Source organism: Elephas maximus, chromosome 9, assembly GCF_024166365.1.
Source record: "Elephas maximus indicus isolate mEleMax1 chromosome 9, mEleMax1 primary haplotype, whole genome shotgun sequence".
In the NCBI taxonomy this organism is placed as follows: Eukaryota; Metazoa; Chordata; class Mammalia; order Proboscidea; family Elephantidae; genus Elephas; species Elephas maximus.
In genome coordinates this window covers 124,854,094-124,871,143 of record NC_064827.1, presented here as the reverse complement: position 1 = coordinate 124,871,143, position 17,050 = coordinate 124,854,094, and the positions used below count along the sequence as shown (strand labels likewise).

Here is a 17,050-nt window from a genome sequence, read left to right as displayed (position 1 = left end):
TCTCTAATTCATTTAGTTCAGCTCTAATTTTTATTGTTTGTTTTCTTCTGGTGCCTGATGGATTCTTTTGTTGCTCACTTTCTATTTGTTCAAGTTGTAGGGACAGTTCTCAGATTTTGGCTCTTTCTTCTCTATGTATGTGTACACTTATCGATATAAATTGACCTCTGAGCACTGCTTTTGCTGTATCCCAGAGGTTTTGATAGGAAGTGTTTTCATTCTCGTTGCATTCTATGAATTTCTTTATTCCCTCCTTAATGTCTTCTGTAACCCACTCTTTTTTGAGCAGGGTATTGTTCAGTTTCCAAGTATTTGATTTCTTTTCCCTAATTTTTCTGTTATTGATTTCCACTTTTATGGCGTTGTCTGAGAAGATGCTTTGTAATATTTCGATGTTTTGGATTCTGCAAAGGTTTGTTTTATGACCTAATATGTGGTCTATTCTAGAGAATGTTCCATGTGCGCTAGAAAAAAAAGTATACTTTGCAGCAGTTGGGTGGAGAGTTCTGTATAAGTCAATGAGGTCAAGTTGGTTGATTGTTGTAAGTAGGTCTTCCGTGTCTCTGTTGAGCTTCTTACTGGAAGTCCTATCCTACTCTGAAAGTGGTGTGTTGAAGTCTCCTACTATAATTGTGGAGATGTCTATCTCACTTTTCAGTTCTGTTAAAGTTTGTTTTATGTATTTTGCAGCCCTGTCATTGGGTGCATAAATATTTAATATGGTTATATCTTCCTGGTCTATTGTCCCTTTAATCATTATGTAGTGTCCTACTTTATCCTTTGTGGTGGATCTAACTTTAAAGTCTATTTTGTCAGAAATTAATATTGCTACTCCTGCTCTTTTTTGCTTCTTGTTTGCTTGATATATTTTTTTCCATCCTTTGAGTTTTTGTATGTTTGTGTCTCTAAGTCTCAGGTGTGTCTCTTGTAGGCAGCATATAGATGGATCGTATTTCTTTATCCAGTCCGAGACTCTCTCTTTATTGGTGCATATAGTCCATTTACATTCAGTGTAATTATAGATAAGTATGTGTTTAGTGCTGTCATTTCGATGCCTTTTTGTGTGTGTTGTTGACAATTTCATTTTTCCACTTGGTTTTTTGGGCCGAGATGATTTTCTCTGTAAATATTGTGTTCCTCATTTTCATAGTAGTTGACTTTATGTTTGCTGAGTTGTTACGTTTTTCTTGGTTTTTATTTTGAGTTATGGAGTTGTTATACCTCTTTGTGGTTACCTTAATGTTTACTCCTATTTTTCTAAGTAAAAACCGAACTTGTATTGTCCTGTAACACCTTGTTTCCCTCTTCATGTGGCAGTTCTGTGCCTTCTGTATTTAGTCCCTCTTTTTGGTTATTGTGATCTTTTACATATTGACTTCAATGATTCCGTGTTTTGAGCATTTTTTTCTTTTTAAAAGTAATCTTAATTTGTTTTTGTGATTTCCCTATTTAAGTTGATATCAGGATGTTCTGTTCTGTGACCTTGTGTTGTGCTGGTATCTGATATTATTGATTTTCTGACCAAGTTTTGCAAATTCTCTAAGCTTGTGTTTATCTGTAAATGTTTTAATTTCACCTTCATATTTCAGAGAGAGTTTTGCTGGATATATGATCCTTGTCTGGCAGGTTTTCTCCTTCAGTGCTCTATATATGTCATCCCATTGCCTTCTTGGCTGCATGATATCTGTTGAGTAGTCTGAACTTAACTGATTCTCCTTTGTAGGAGACGTTTCTTTTATCCCTGGCTGCTTTTAAAATCCTCTCTTTATGTTTGGTTTTGGCAAGCCTGATGATAATATGCCTTGGTGATTTTCTTTTTGGATCAATCTTAAATGGGGTTCGATGAGCATCTTGGATAGATATCCTTTCGTCTTTTATGACGTCAGGGAAGTTTTCTGCCAACAGATCTTCAACTATTCTCTCCGTATTTTCTGTTATCCCTCCCTGTTCTGGAACTCCAATCACATGCAAGTTCTTCTTCTTGATGGAGTCCCACATGATTCTTAGGGTTTCTTCATTTTTTTTTTAATTCTTTTATCTGATTTTTTTTTAGCTATATTAGTGTCAGTTCCCTTGTCCTCCAGATCCCCCACTCTGCATCCCAATTGTTCAAGTCTGCTCCTCTGATTTCCTACTGAGTTGTCTGATTTTGTAATTTTACTGTTAATCTTTTGGATTTCTGAATGCTGTCTGTCTGTGGATTCTTGCAGCTTATAAGTTTTTCCAGTATGTTCTTGAATAATCTTTTTGAGTTCTTCAACTGCTTTATCAGTGTGTTGCTTGACTTTTTCTGTAGATTGCCTTATTTCATTTCTGAGGTCATCCCTGATGTCTTGAAGCATTCTGTAAATTAGTTTTTTATATTCTGCATCTGGCAATTTCAGGATTGTATCTTCATTTGGGAAAGATTTTGATTCTTTAGTTTCGGGAGTTGTAGAAGCAATCATGGTGTACTTCTTTATGTGGTTTGGTATCGACTGCTGTCTCCGAGCTATCTCTAAGATATTGTAGTTATTTATTTTATATTTGCTGACTGAGTCTAATCTTGTTTTGTTTTCTTTCGATATACGTGGATGGGCTACTAGATTGCGCCATCTTGATTGTTGTAGCCCTTGAATCACTTATGTCCTATTACCAGCTGGTTTGGGCTGTTGCCAGATATATAAGCTTAAGAGTCCATTCACTATTCTTGAGTAGGATCTGATTTTGGGTCACCAGGTGTGTGGTGCAGACTGTCACCTATCCATCTAGAGAAGTAGTGGTGATAGTTGTGTGCACCAGATTCTAGTAGCAGCAGGGGGTCACACTCCAGGAGGAGCAGGATGCTGACAGGCTTCCCCCAAGTGCCAGTGAGGTAGGTGTGTCTCTATTCCTAAAGCACTTTTGTGGGTGGGCTCTGCCGCTGTACCTTATGCACCCAGTGCAAGTACCTCTACAGATTGGTAGGTGTCACCCTCCTTAGACCCCTAAGGCAGGAGGCTAGGTGGTCTGGGGGGAGCTTCAGCCCTCAGTTCCCTGTTGTGGGTCAGTGAGGGTTTTGTTTAATACGCAGATATCAGACCTGGGAAAGTTGTCTTTCCAGTAATCCGCTAAAACGATTACAGTCAGATCCCTATCAGAATTGTCTTTGCATTGTAATAGCCACCTTGTTCCTTGTAGGGATGAAAGCCCAAGACTGTGGATCTCATAATGCTTGGCTGGAGCTGGTTCTATATTTTTAGTCCAATTTCGGGAAGTCAGGGAAGGATTTTTGGTCCCTGGTTTTTTTGTAGCTGCTTCTTTCAGGCCAGGAGAATGGGTTAGGAAAAGAGCAAAAAAAAAAAAAAAAACCGCAGAGCACTTCACTCTCTGGCTCTGGAAATTCCAGTGTTAATGAAGTTGCCTGGGAAGGGGAGGGGAGGGGAGGGTTCAGATAGATAGGAGAGAGTAGCACCCCGGATTATAGACAAAGTTGCTTATCTTGCTTCGAGATGACTGTTTTATCTGAGATTCCCAAGGGGTGTGTAGCCTGTGTGCGTTGGCTGGGTCGAGATTACCCCCGAGGTTCAGGCCGCGTCCTGTGCACGTGCTGTCTCAGAAGCTGTGGTCAGTTCCTCCACTCCCAGTCTGAAGCCCAGCACCAAGGTTCCCTGGTTGGGACGCCACACTCCAGGCTCCAAAACCAGTCTCTGCCTCCCGGCAACTTCTCCTCCTGTCAGCAGCGTCTCTGTGCTGTGTGCGTGCACTGGCTGGGCTTCCCCCAAGGTCACTTCTGGGGGCTAGGGTGCGGCCTGTGTTTGCGCCGTCTCAGGATGCCGTGCTCAGCTCCCCTGCGCCCAGTCCAAAGCCCGGTGCCAAGGTTTTCTAACTGGGACTCGGGCTCCAGGCTCCGAAAACGGTCGCTGTTTCCCCGTGGTTGCTTGTTCTCTGTCTGTCACTCAGGTCAACTCTTTAGATCTGTGTTTGATGGTCAGGGTTCGTAGATTGTCATGTATGTGATCAATTCACTTGTTTTTCCGAGTCTTTGTTGCAAGAGGGATCCGAGGTAGCTTCTACCTAGTCAGCCATCTTGGCCCTGCCTCCTCTAAAAGTAATCTTTTTATTCATGATTATTCTTCACCGTAATTTTGAAAATAATATTAACCCACTCAAGAAAAAGACAATCGCATTTTAAAAATGGGCACAGGACTTCAATGGACATTGTCCAGAGAAAATGTACAAATGACCAGGAAGCACATGAAAAGATGCTCAACGTCATTAGTCTGTTAGTTGCTGTCTAGTTGATTCCGACTTATGGTGACTCTGGAGTAGAAGTACTCCATAGGTTTTCAAGACTGTGACCTTTTGGTCTCCAGGCCTGTCTTCTGAAGCACCTCTGGATGGATTCTAACCTTTAGGATAGTAGTTGAGCACTTAACCTTTTGCAGCACTCAGAGACTCCATTCATTAGTTGTTAGGGAAATGCAAATATAAACCACAGTGAAATACCACTTGATACCCACTAGGATGGGTATTAGAAAATGAAAAAGGAAATTAACAAGTGTCAGCAAGGATGTTGAGACATTGGAACCCTCTTGCATGGCTGGTGGGAATGTAAAATGGTACAGTCCCTGTGGAAAATAGTTTGGCAGTGCCTCAAAAATTTAAACATAGAATAACCATATGACTTAGCAATTCCATTCTTAGATGTATATCCAGAAGAAATGAAAGCAGGGACTTAAACAGATGCTTGTACAGGCAGTCCCTGGATGACAAACGAGTTCTGTTCCTAAGTCTGTTTTTAAGTGGAGTTTGTATGTAAGTTGGAACAGTTAGGCACTGTTTTTATCTAACCTCAGTCAAGTGTTTGTCCTGGTGTATAGTGTACTTTCAATGCATAAAAAACATTAAAGAAACACATCCCGATACACTAAAATATCTTTAACATAATAACTCAGTAATATTATTTTGATGCTCACTGCCAAGTAACACCCATTTGTTGTCATGAACTGTAGTATGTTTCTCAGATTAATATAACAGACTTTACCGGGGCTGATGAGTAACTACTGGTTAGTTACATGTAGGTTGTATGTAAGTTGGATGTTCGTAACCTGGGGACTGTATACCAACGTTCATTGCAGCGTTATCCACAATGGCCAAATGACGGAGATAACCGGAGTGTTCAACAAATGAGTGAACAAAATGTGGTATAGACATACCAGTGGAATATTATTCAGTCCCAAATGAGGTTTTGGTAGATGCTACAACATAGATAAACCTTGAAAACGTAATAACTGAATAAAACCTGTTGCTGTGGAGTCGATTCCGACTCACAGTGACCCTGTAGGGCAGAGGAGAACTGCCTCATAGGTTTTCCAAGGAGTGGCTGATGGTTTTGAACTGCCAGCCTTTTGGTTAGCAGTCGTAGCTCTTAATCACTGTACGGCGAATAAGCCAGGTAGAAAAGGACGAATAAGATCCCACTGATACGGGGTATCTAGAATAGGCAAATGCATAGAGACAAAAGTAGATTGGTGGTTACTGGGAGCTGGGGAGAGAAAATGTAGGGTGTAACCCTTGTATGGTATGGAGTTTCTGTTTGGGGTGATGAAAAGGTTTTGGAAATGGATGGTGGTGATGGAAATGAATGTAATGTCACTGAACTGTACATTTAAAAAATGATCAAAATGGCAAGTTTTGTTATATGTCTTACCACAGTAGAAGAATAATTGGTCCATAAAGTAAGGTTCACCTAAAACACATAGCCTTTAAAAAAATATAATTGGTGGGACTATAATTTGGTAGAACATTTTTGGAGGGTGGCTTCACGATGCGTAATCAGAATTTAAAACACACTTTTTGACTTAGTAATTCCACTGTTAGGGATTTCGTGTGTGGATGCACTTGCCTGAGCACATGGATACGCGTGTGCGAGGTTGTTCATTACAGTCGTGTTTGAGACAGTGAAAAATTAGAAACAACTGATCATGGGGCTGAGTAAATTAAATGATCTTTATATGCTGTGGGGTCGCGATGAGTTGGAATCGACTCAACAGCAATGAGTTTTTGATTTTTTTAATATACTGGAATATTCTGCCACTTAAAAAAAAAGAGACAAACACCAACTGTGTAACCACCACTCATTCATCACAAATTTCATTTGTGTGGTTACATAGAGTTGAGGTTTGTTTGTTCATGTATGATTACGTGGCTATTTGTTCTCCTATTGATGAGCATTAGGGCTGTTTCCAATTTGGGACTATTAGTTTTGGTCCTCTGAGAGCAAGAAGGCAGCAGAGAAGCACTTGTGAGGGAAAATGGGGAGAGATCCATCAGACCCGGGGAAGGAAAGAAGATTGAGTAGACGAAGCCTTAAGACTGCGGTACAGTTCTAAGAACATTTTGGCAGGGCCAGTGAGGAGCATTCCAGCCGGCCCTCCAAGAGTGCTTATTCCTTGTCCTGCAGGAACAGGCCTCCTTTAGACACTCAGTCATAGGCTGGAAACAGCCTCTGGGAAGTCTGGCTTCTGGGGAAAGACATGGTGGACCCTGAGTGCAGAGCCGAGTAGTTCATCAGTGCCGCGTCCCATGCCTCATTTTCATGGCCATCATAGGGCTGGTACAAGTGGTGAACATTCGTGCACATGTGTCTTGCCTGCTTTCTGTTGGGTAGACTTAGGGGTAGAACTGCCAGGTCATGTAATATGCCTGTTAAGCCTGTGACATTAATAGGCAGTGCCACACTTCCCAAGTGGAAGTACGGTTTTCGTTCCTACTACAGTGAATGCATACTTGTGGCTTCCCATCCTCATCATTCTTAGGTATTACCGGCTTTGTTAATTGTAGTCATTCCAGCGGGTGTGTGACAGTATCTTATGGTTCCTGCCTTCTAAGTTAGGTATGGCTCTCTGGTTTAGCTTGGTCAGTGAACTGTGAGAAGAGGAGACTTGCCATACACACTTTAAGAGTGATGGTGAGGGCTTCTAGCGCCCTGAACCTTCGTGGCAAGGAGGAGAACCAGCTGCTGAAGCAGCTGGAGGATCTGAAGGTGCAGCTGTCCAGCCGCGCATCGGCAGAGTGTCATGTGGTGTGGCATCCAAGCTCTCCCAGATCTGAGTTATCCACAAATCCATTGCCTGAGTTCTCACCAGTATCAACCCGACTAAGAAGGACAACCTCAGGAAGTTCTACAAGGGCAAAGAAGTACAAGCCCCTGGATCTGTGGCCCAAGAAAACGCCTTCCACGTGTCACAGACTCAGCAAGCGTGAGGAGGACCTGAAGACCAAGAAACAGCAGCAGAAGGAGTGGCCGTACCCACTGCGGAAATACGCAGTCGAGGCCTGAGCCTCTCCGGTCAATAAAAACACAGACAGGCTGGGGAAAAAAAAAAGAGTAATGGTGGGATTTACCACATCCCCTTTATTTTGCCAGAGTGATCATATTTCTGGATGGACCTTCCTGCAGTGTGGGGTTCTACACTGAGCAGAGAGATCCCCTCTGGCTACCCATATGGGACTTTTAAAGGTGGAGGGGGAATGGAAGATTGAAAGTGTGAGGTTTTTTTTTTTTTTAAATTTTAAGCAACTAAGATTTCTGGGGTTGTTTGTGGGTTTGTAATTAACCTACTCTGATAGATAAACCTTTTCACTTTCTTAATGGTGGCTTTCGATGAGAAGTTCTTAATTAACATTGTCCCGCTTTATTAGTTTGAACCATATGCAGTTGATGACATTTGATGCTGTGGACTTGCAGAAATGCTAATTTCATGCAGTTCAGCCTAACCTTAGGCCTTTCTTTTGTGATTGGTACCCTCTGTGTTATGTTTAAGAAGTTTTCTCTTCCACAGATGTCATGAAGATAGTCTCCTATTTTATCTTCTGGGATTTTTATCGTTTTGCCTTCCACATTTAAATCTGATTTTGTGTGTGATGTGGGAGAGATAGCGTCAGGTTTTACCCTCCTTCCCGTGATTCCAGCTGTCCCACTATCATTTCTTGAAATGCTTGTCCTTTTCCCCGCTGCTCTGTAATGTTAGGAATCTAGTGTCCGTATGTATGTTTGTATTTCTGAGTTCTGTTTATTCTTGTGACAGTGTTTTAAACTGTTTTAGTTACTTCAGCTTTATAACATGGCTTGGTATCTGGTGAAGTAGGTTCTTCACCTTGTTCTTTTTTGCATCTTGGCTATTTTGTATCTTGGCTATTCTTGGCTCCTTGAATTTCCATATACATTTTAGAATCAGCTTGTCAGTTTCAAAAAACCTACTGGGTTTTTGTAAGGATTGCACTGACTACGTAGATCATTTTGGGGGAGAATTGACATCTTTACAATATTGAGTCTTCGGTCTTTTATTTCTCTCAAGAACATTTGTATTTTTCTGAGAAGAGGTCTTGCATATCTTTTGTTAGATTTATTTCTGAGTTTTTCATTCTATTAAGGGATAGTGCCCATTAAAATTTTTCATTTTCTAATTATTGCTGGTGAATAGAAATAATTTTGATTTTGCATATTGACCTTACATGCATCTATCCTTGCTAAATTTGCATCTTTTATCTATAATTTTCAAAATAATTGATTATTTTCTGTCAGTCTACAGATAGTTTTTTTAACAATTTTAAAACAACAAAAAAAGCCAGTAATGGAAATTGATTGACATTTATTTAATATACAATCTGCAAATGAGTGAAACATTTCTGATTAGAGTCAGAAATATTCCAGAGAAGAAAGGGCTTTTGAAGATCCTTATATTCCAGCTTATCCTGTGTGATTATACGTTGTCGGGGCAACAGGGCCAGAGTGATGTTTACATAATAATTTGTAGACATGTAGCATTTTTCTGAAGATCAGTTCAGACTGATATACCTTAAAACCTAATTTCTAGTCTGACCTTTGGAGTTGAAACTGATTGCACATAGATAATTTTGTAAAAGAGCATAATGCCCAAGGCATTCTTTACTAATTAAGCTAGACTTTGGCTTAAAAGTCACTTGAGGTTTAAGGTTCAAAGATTATTTCAGGGTAGTCTTTGGGTGGGTCATTTTCTACTTCTATGGTTCCAGAAAATCTGGATTCCAGGAGAGTTAAAAACTGTTCCTCAAATTGTTACATTTGGTTTGCTAAGAGTAATATTTTTACAGATGGATATTCAAACATTTTTTTCTCTGTAGAGATATTTGGAAACCTGGTACTGTAGTGGTTAAGTTCTCCGGCTGCTAACCAAAGGGTCAGCAGTTCGAATCTGCCAGGCGCTCCTTGGAAACTCTGTGAGGCAGTTCTACTCTGTCCTATAAGGTCGCTATGAGTTGGAATTGACTCGACGGCGTTGGGTTTGGTTTTTGGTTTTATAGAGATATTTATTTTTCTCTTAATTTGTTAACGTAGTTAATTGCTTCTGCTTTCTCCCTTTATTGGGTGTAATTTGCTGTTCTTTTTCTAACTTCTTAAGAAATTGATATTTTTTTTTTGTTAAGTCGTCTTTTCCGAATACTCATTTAAAGCTATAAATTTACCTCTAAGCACAGTTTAACTATGCACCACAAGTTTTTTTATCCTACAGATTTTAATGTCATCATTGTTCAGTTAAAATTTCTAAAAATTCTAGTTTCATTTTAACCTATAGATTATTTAGATGTTTATTTAAAAATTTTTCCTAACATGCTTTTTCTAGGTTTTTTTGTTGTTTTAAATGGATTTCTGTCTTAATTCCATCGTGGTGAGAAAATATAACAGTATATATAAAGGTTTTTGAAAAAAAAATTGAGGCTTGCTTCATGACCCATCATATCCCAAAACCAGTTGCCGCCAAGGTGAGTCTCACGGTGACCGCGTGTGTTGCACAGTAGAACTGTGTTCCGTTGATTCTCACGGTGACCGCGTGTGTTGCACGGTAGAACTGTGTTCCGTTGAGTCTCACGGTGACCGCGTGTGTAGCACAGTAGAACTGTGTTCCGTTGATTCTCACGGTGACCGCGTGTGTTGCACGGTAGAACTGTGTTCCGTTGAGTCTCACGGTGACCGCGTGTGTTGCACGGTAGAACTGTGTTCCGTTGAGTCTCACGGTGACTGCGTGTGTTGCACGGTAGAACTGTGTTCCGTTGAGTCTCACGGTGACCGCGTGTGTTGCATGGTAGAACTGTGATCCGTAGGGTTTTCGAGGCTGCGACCTGTTGGAAACAGGTCACCAGGCCTTTCTCCTGAAGCGCCTCTGGGTGGTTTGAACTGTCAACCTTTCTGTTAGTAGGCAAGCACTTAACTTTCTTAAAAATTTATTTATTTATTCTTATTGTGCTTCAAGTGAAAGTTTACAAATCAATCTCTTATACAAAAATTTATATACACCTTGCTATCTGCTCCTGGTTACTCTCCCCTTAATGAGACAGCACACTCCTTCCCTCCACCTGGTATCCCTGCATCCGTTCAGCAGACTTCTGACCCCCTCTGCCCTCTGCCCTCCACCACCCCTCCAGACAGGAGCTGCCCACGTAGTCTCATGTGCCTACTGGAGCCAAGAAGCTCACTCCTCACCAGTATCATTTTCTGTCTTATAGTCCAGTCCAATCCCTGCCTGAAGGGTTGGCTTTGGGAACGGTTCCAGTCTTGGGCTAACAGAAGGTGTGTAATAACCTTTTGTGCCATCCAGGGACTCCTAACATGGGCTGTTTTTTTAAATGTTTTGTGTGTGCTTGCAAAGACTGTTAGGCCTACACTTGTTGGGTGTGGTGGTATGTATTTGTCAGGTTAAATTGGTTAATCGTGTTCACTTCTTCTATATCCTTACTTACTCTTTTTTCCTTTTGTTCTGCTTAGTCTGTCAGTTACTGGGAAAGATGTGTTAAAAAAAAAAAAAAGATGTGTTAATACTCTGATTTTGCACTTGTTGGCTTAGTTCTGACAATTTTGGGGGTGTGTTACTAGGTGCATAAAAAATTAGAATTGTGTATTTTCCTTATTAATGAAGTCTTGTTTTATGTGCCTTTTCCTTTCTTTTCTTGCCTTCTTTTGGATGCTTATTTTTTATTATTTGATTGTTTTATTTTTTTCTTTTGTTAACATGGAAGTTATTCTTATTGTCCTTTTAGTTGTACCTACAGATTAAAAAATGCATTGTTGACTTTCAAAATCTAATATTTGGTGCTTTTCCTTTCTTTGTGGACACTTATAAACTCCATTTATCTCATTTTTATTTACATGCCATTGTTGTGCTGGTTTAATTCTCTATGTGTTTTAACCTCTTGGCCCACCCCCCTAAAAAAACCTCAAGCCAAATCGATTGCGACCCACAGCGACCCTGTAAGACAGAGTAGAACTGCCCCCGTAGGCTTCCCAAGGCTGTAATCTTTACTGAAGCAGACCGCCACAACCTTCTCCCCCAGAGTGGCTGGTGGGTTCAGACTGCCAACCTTTGGGTTCACAGCTGAGTGCTGGATACACTGCGCCAGCAGGGCTCCAGGAATCTGAGTTAAACGGTGTAGGTGGCTAGGACAGAGAGAGAGAGCGCCGTGACGGCGACTGGTGTCAGAAGTGATGCCAAATGGGAAAGCAGAGATATGATTAATCTCCCTTCTGGGAATGGGCTTTTTGTCAATTTTCAGCCACGAAGCGATCTTTACAGCAGTCTAGTGAGACCTGTGGATACGTTCTTGGAATGTTTCTGAACACAATAAATAAAAGACCTGGGATCACAGAGTAAACAAATTACATCAAAACGGTTATTAAAATATTGCGAAAACGGTTTTTAATGTGGTAATATTGTACTTTAAGTGACAAGACAATATAGTGAAAATGTAAATAACTTAAAGTTTGTTTTAAGATGTCAGGATGAAGGTTTTGTTGCTTAATTGAAAAAATTAAATAGTGGGCTACTCTTTGGCTCATCTCCTTTTACATATTGATGAACACATAATTGTCAATCAGGTATATTAGAGAGCACTGAAGGTGTGTGGATCACCAGTTCTGCTCTCACAATTTGGTGACTAATGACTGGGCCCAGGGTGGCCTGATGGTTGGTCTGCTCTGTGCATGCGTATCTGTAGGTGAAAAGACTGTGGTCAAGTTTGTTCTAGTGGTAGGTTTAATAATGATCATATTTAGAAGTAGTTGAGAGCTTCAGTGATACTTTGGCATCTGCAACAAATGCAGTGGAATAAAAAAAGTCTGTGATTTCTATTGTTGAGGAAGTTAGAAGTATTATTGATAGAACCGTGGCAGGAATGCTACATGATGGATGTTAGGAAAGATGAATAATAGGAAAACTGAAGATGGAATTTTTTTCGTTATCTAAATTCATGGTCCCTGTGAATTTTGTTCACAGTTAAGGGCTCCTGTATTAAAACTTGGTATGTTGATGGTTAGTGATTTAGATTGTTCACTAATTTTATGTTGATATGAGAGTTGGGGGCCCCATAGGCCTTTGGAATATTCACTTGATATGTATTATAGCAGTTTTGCCAGTGTCTGTAAATTGCCAAACACCATGTAATTACAGTGCTTTACTAGAATTAGGTACTTCGTGTTAATCTTTGAGGTTTTAGCCTGCTATGCAGTGAATTACTTAATGTGGCCCTTCTAGCCATAGTCTTTGTAACTCCTGCCAAATGATTGGATGGGACTGGGCAAATGAGATGCTCATGGCCAACCAGGAGGGTTGGATAGCCTGCTAATAATGTAAATAAGGTGTACGGAATCAGAGCAAGGGGATTCGTTAGTTTTGCCATGCTGTTAAGCTTGAAATGAGCCATCATAGAGGCAGAGAGAGGGAACTTCTGTACCACCAAGAAGAAGCAGAGGTGGAAGCGGAGTGCATCCTTTGGACCCAGGGTCCCTGTGCTGAGAACCTCCCAGACCCTGGAGACAGAGAGAGAGCTGTAACACTGGAGACGGCGCAAGCTGGTGAGAAGCAGCAGCAGAGAAATGGGCAGCAGAACCAGGAGACCAGCGTGAGAAGGCACGGTGGACTTCCAGGGCCACGGAGCAAGGTGGTTTCAGTGGGTATGCAGACCCGTAGAGGGAGAGAGCTGAGCACCTTCAGGCAGGTGTTATGGCTTTTAAGAATGGTTGGAGTGGGAGTGTGACAGTAAGAATGCTGGGATGACAGGTGGTGGTTTTGAGTGTGGGATATTTGAAATATTTTGGAGGTTTTGCAGTTATTGGGGATGATAAGGTCTAGGTGGGTCCTGAGAAGTGGGGGTGCTGCCAAAACCAGTAAATAAGTTGTAGGAGTGGTCTTGGAATTGGGTAATGGGTAGAGGCTGGAAGAGTTTTAAAGTCCTAATACTAAAAGCCTAGATTGCGTTGAAGAGACTATTGGTAGAGCTCTGGACATCAGAGGCAATTCTGGTGAGGGCTCAGAAGGAAGTGAGGAGGGCCATAGAGAAAGCCTGTCGTTTTAGAAAATTCACATGGTGCCAGCAACAGAATGTGGCTAGAAATGTGGAAGCTAAACGTGCTTCAGGCGAGGCTTCAAAAGGAAATGGTGAACGTGTGATTGGACGGTGGAGGAAGGGCGATGCTTTTTATGCAGTGCCAAGGAACCTGTCTGAGATCTGTTCACGTGTTTGGTGGAAGGTAGAACTTGTAAGTGATCAACTCGGATATCTGGCTGAGGAGATTTCTAAGCCAGATCTTAAAGGGGCCGTGTGGTTTGTCCTTGTCACTCATAGTAAAATACAAGAGGAAAGAGATGGACTTAAAAATGAACTGCACAAAATGAAAACAGAACTTAAAGATTGGGAAAATTCTCTTGTACATACTAAGGACTCGTGTCCTAGAATGTTCACCAAAGACGTTGCTACATGAATTTTTGGTTACAGTTACTAAGCCTGTGACTGATGAATCTAACCAGCTACCGCAGCAGAAAACCCATCAGTTTAGACTGAAGGGGACAGAAGGTTGAAAGGAGAGAACGCTTTCTGCCTCTTGGAATTGTACAGGCAGAAAACGGGCCAAAGGCACCGCACTGTTGTCCTCCAAGAAGAGAAAAGAACCATCCCTGTAGTAGCTCAGAGATCAGCAGAACTGTTGGAAGGGGTTCAGGAAGCTGGGCCTTTTCTGTTTCAAGGAGTGGGGCCACTGGTCTCCTGGATCTCAAAGGCTGGGGCCACAGCCGCCTCCTAGGTTTCAAAGTCAGATCTTTGTCAACTCCATTCCGGAGTGTGGGGCTGCTGTTATGGTGTGCGGGGAGATGGGGGGTGTTGAAGTTGTCGTGCCCAAAGGGCAGAAGTTCGGGGCCTACAGGGGCCGGCCGAGGTGGTGGGGTCACCACTCAGATGGACTAGGAGAATGGCACTGGACACAAACATAACAATGGTTGTGAGGATGGCACAGGACCAGGCAGTGTTTCGTTCTGTTGTCGGTAAGATCACTGTGAGTTGGTACTGACTCGGCAGCACTTAGCAAAAAGAACAGCAGATCATTGCAACAGATCATTGCCATGAAAATAAGTGGCTGAAGTGAGGTAGGTAGTTTGAAATGAGTATGTTGAAGAACCTGGGAAGCAGGGCATTGAATGGCTTATATATGGGAATGTTGAGATCGCCAAGGGTATTGATGTTCGTAGTGGTGGAGAGGAAGTAAACCAGGTACCAAAATCTTCAGTAAATGTGTGCAGGTGACTAGGAGATTATAGATGACTGTAAGAAAAAGGGATAGCTATTATTTTTAGGTTGGAGAAATTGCTAAGTATATGCAGTGAGGAGGAATACAAGCTACCACCATTTGAGAGAGTTGTTGGGGAGAAGAGTTAGGGTACTATGTTGTCATTGTTAGGACAGAGTAGGACTTGCCCATAGCATTTCCATGGAGCAACTGGTGGATTTGAACTGTTGACCTTTTGGTTAGCAGCCAAACTCTTAACCACTGTGCCACCAGGCAACATTTTGCATATAAAGGCAGACTTTGTGTTCCAGAAGACACTGGAGAGGTTTGGGCAGGCAGTAAGGGAGAGAGTGATAGGGTCACCTAAGAGATTGAGAGTTGAATGAAGGAAGCTCGCATGTCTAGTGATGAATGAGATAGAGATAGATGTCAGGCTTGCTGTGTGGAGAAGAATGATAACCAACTGGTCATGATCACCTTCACCTTGGCCCTGGGCTCCTTAGGTCATTTGGGGAGTGAGGCAGGCTGGGCGTAACTCTTGTTGGGAGCACTTGGAGTACTTTGCAAAAAAACCAAACCCAGTGCCATTGAGTCGATTCTGACTCATAGCGACCCTGTAGGACAGAGTAGAACTGCCACATTGAGTTTCCAAGGAGCACCTGGCGGATTCGAACTGCGGACCCTTTGGTTAGCAGCTGTAGCACTTAACTGCTACACCACCACGGAGCACTTTAGACCTCTCTTAACCCCTGCACTGGGAAGTGTTGATGCCAGAGAAGGTGCTACCCCTTTATTTTTCTCAGTATTATTTATTGCCGTTAGACATACTGTATATTTTCCTAAATTATTTGTGTAACGTCTCCGCCTCCTGCCCTAAACTTATTGCCTATTCAGTGACTATTTGGCGAATGAAAATTTGAATAGTTGTTGAGATTTGAATAATAAAGCATTAAAAGAGTTTTAGTTAAGAATTTTGACCAGTTGAACTGACGCCTTTCTCCTTCTGTAATTAAACCTTTTAGTTACATTTTTGTTACATTTTAGTCTCTAGAAAACTAATTCAGCATTCCCTTCTATTCTTAAACCTGTGAACACATAGTCGTAAGTTGAGGACATGAAGACTAATGATACACAAGAACCAAATGCAGCCATGTCGTTCAGTGAAATTTGTAGTAGACATTCTCATGCTTTATGAGGATATTTATGAAAATGTGTGGGTTATAAACTTTTAGAAACAAATTTGGTTTAAATGATGAGCTGTACTATAAAATGACTACACATTTACATGGATGAGGAAGTTTTTCTTGAGACTTCTCCTGCTTTCTGGAAGCTTGGAAGCAGAAGGGGAGAAGCAAACTCTCGTTGGTGACAGTCCTTTCTTTTGCCCAAGGAGGCTGGAGAAGGCCACTTACTGGCCTGCTGACCCTCAGCCTGGCTGTTGACCTGTCTTCAACTTGACTCGCTGTGCTGCACTCTTCCTTCCCCAGTTAGCCTGCACCTCCCACCGCCTACCCTGCTCAGTCATTCTTTGTACTCAGTCAAGGAGATGGGACCATGGCAGTCTAAATCCATGCTTTTCTGACTTGTAGCAGCAAAATAGGTTGGGATACAGTGGGGGAAGCCAAGCAGCTGTACTGCGTTGTTATTGTTACTTGCTGTCTATTCGATTCCACTCAGGGCGACACATGGGGCCACCATGAGCTGTGCTGTATTGCAGTTGATTTCTGAGGAACTTTACTTTTGTGTCCTGCAGATGTCACAGGCTTCCTCTAAGGGTTTAGCACCTCTTTTCTTCCCCTCTACTTTGTCCTGCTCTAGGAATCCAGCTCTTAAGGAGTAAAAGTTAAATGCTTTGGGGCAGAACACATTTTAGCTACTACTACTGTTTACCTTTTGTGATGCATTCCGTGGCTCACTCACCCTCATCTTGCTCTTTTGAGTAATGAACTATTATTTCACTATTTTGCAGAGCACTGGTGATTTCAAGTATTTTTGCTGAATCTCTAAGAGACACTTGGATGGTGGATTAACAAGAAGGTTGAAATTTTGTGAGAAGTTTCAAATTGGAGAATACTGAATTTTCACCCTAGTCAGGCAGCTGTGCTGCTCACTTAAATACAGATGAATGAAGACCCCATTCGGAAAGACACCTGGCCAGCGGTCCAGAGCTGATGCAGGTAGGCAGCGCGAGTATGGGCGGACTGTGCAGCGCTTGTGTGCCTAAGCACATTTGAGGGTAATAAATTCACAACACATGCAAAGTTGAGCACTTTTGTATCCTATCTAGCAGTTAGCTGTTCTTGAAGCTTTGTAATTTACAGGATTTCATGAGAAACCACAAATTTAGTAATCTGCGTATACCTACAAAAACGTGAAAAATCCAGATTTAATGTCTTCAGGCAGGAATCATATTAATCTTTTTTTTCTGTAGTCTCTCACCTTGCGGCAAGTTACAGATGCCCAGTAAACTTGCTAAGTGAATTGTAAATACCTGTTTAA

The 17,050-nt window shown here is 41.7% G+C and overlaps 1 protein-coding gene and 1 pseudogene across 6 annotated transcripts in view; both read left to right on the top strand.

Moving 5' to 3' along the window:
* The window catches only part of SPIN1 (spindlin 1), an 89,008-nt gene that overhangs the window by 20,400 nt on the left and 51,558 nt on the right, over window positions 1–17,050 (top strand). For 5 of the 6 annotated variants that reach the window (XM_049895584.1, XM_049895589.1, XM_049895587.1 and 2 more), the window contains one exon: window positions 16,521–16,728. The exons of the other annotated variant lie outside the window; for it this stretch is intronic. In XM_049895584.1, the coding sequence (XP_049751541.1) occupies window positions 16,677–16,728 (52 nt within the window). In that variant the 5' untranslated portion in view covers window positions 16,521–16,676. The remainder of the gene's footprint in view (window positions 1–16,520; window positions 16,729–17,050) is intronic. 6 annotated transcript variants of the gene reach the window in all.
* On the top strand, window positions 3,378–8,374 carry LOC126082726 (60S ribosomal protein L35-like; annotated as a pseudogene).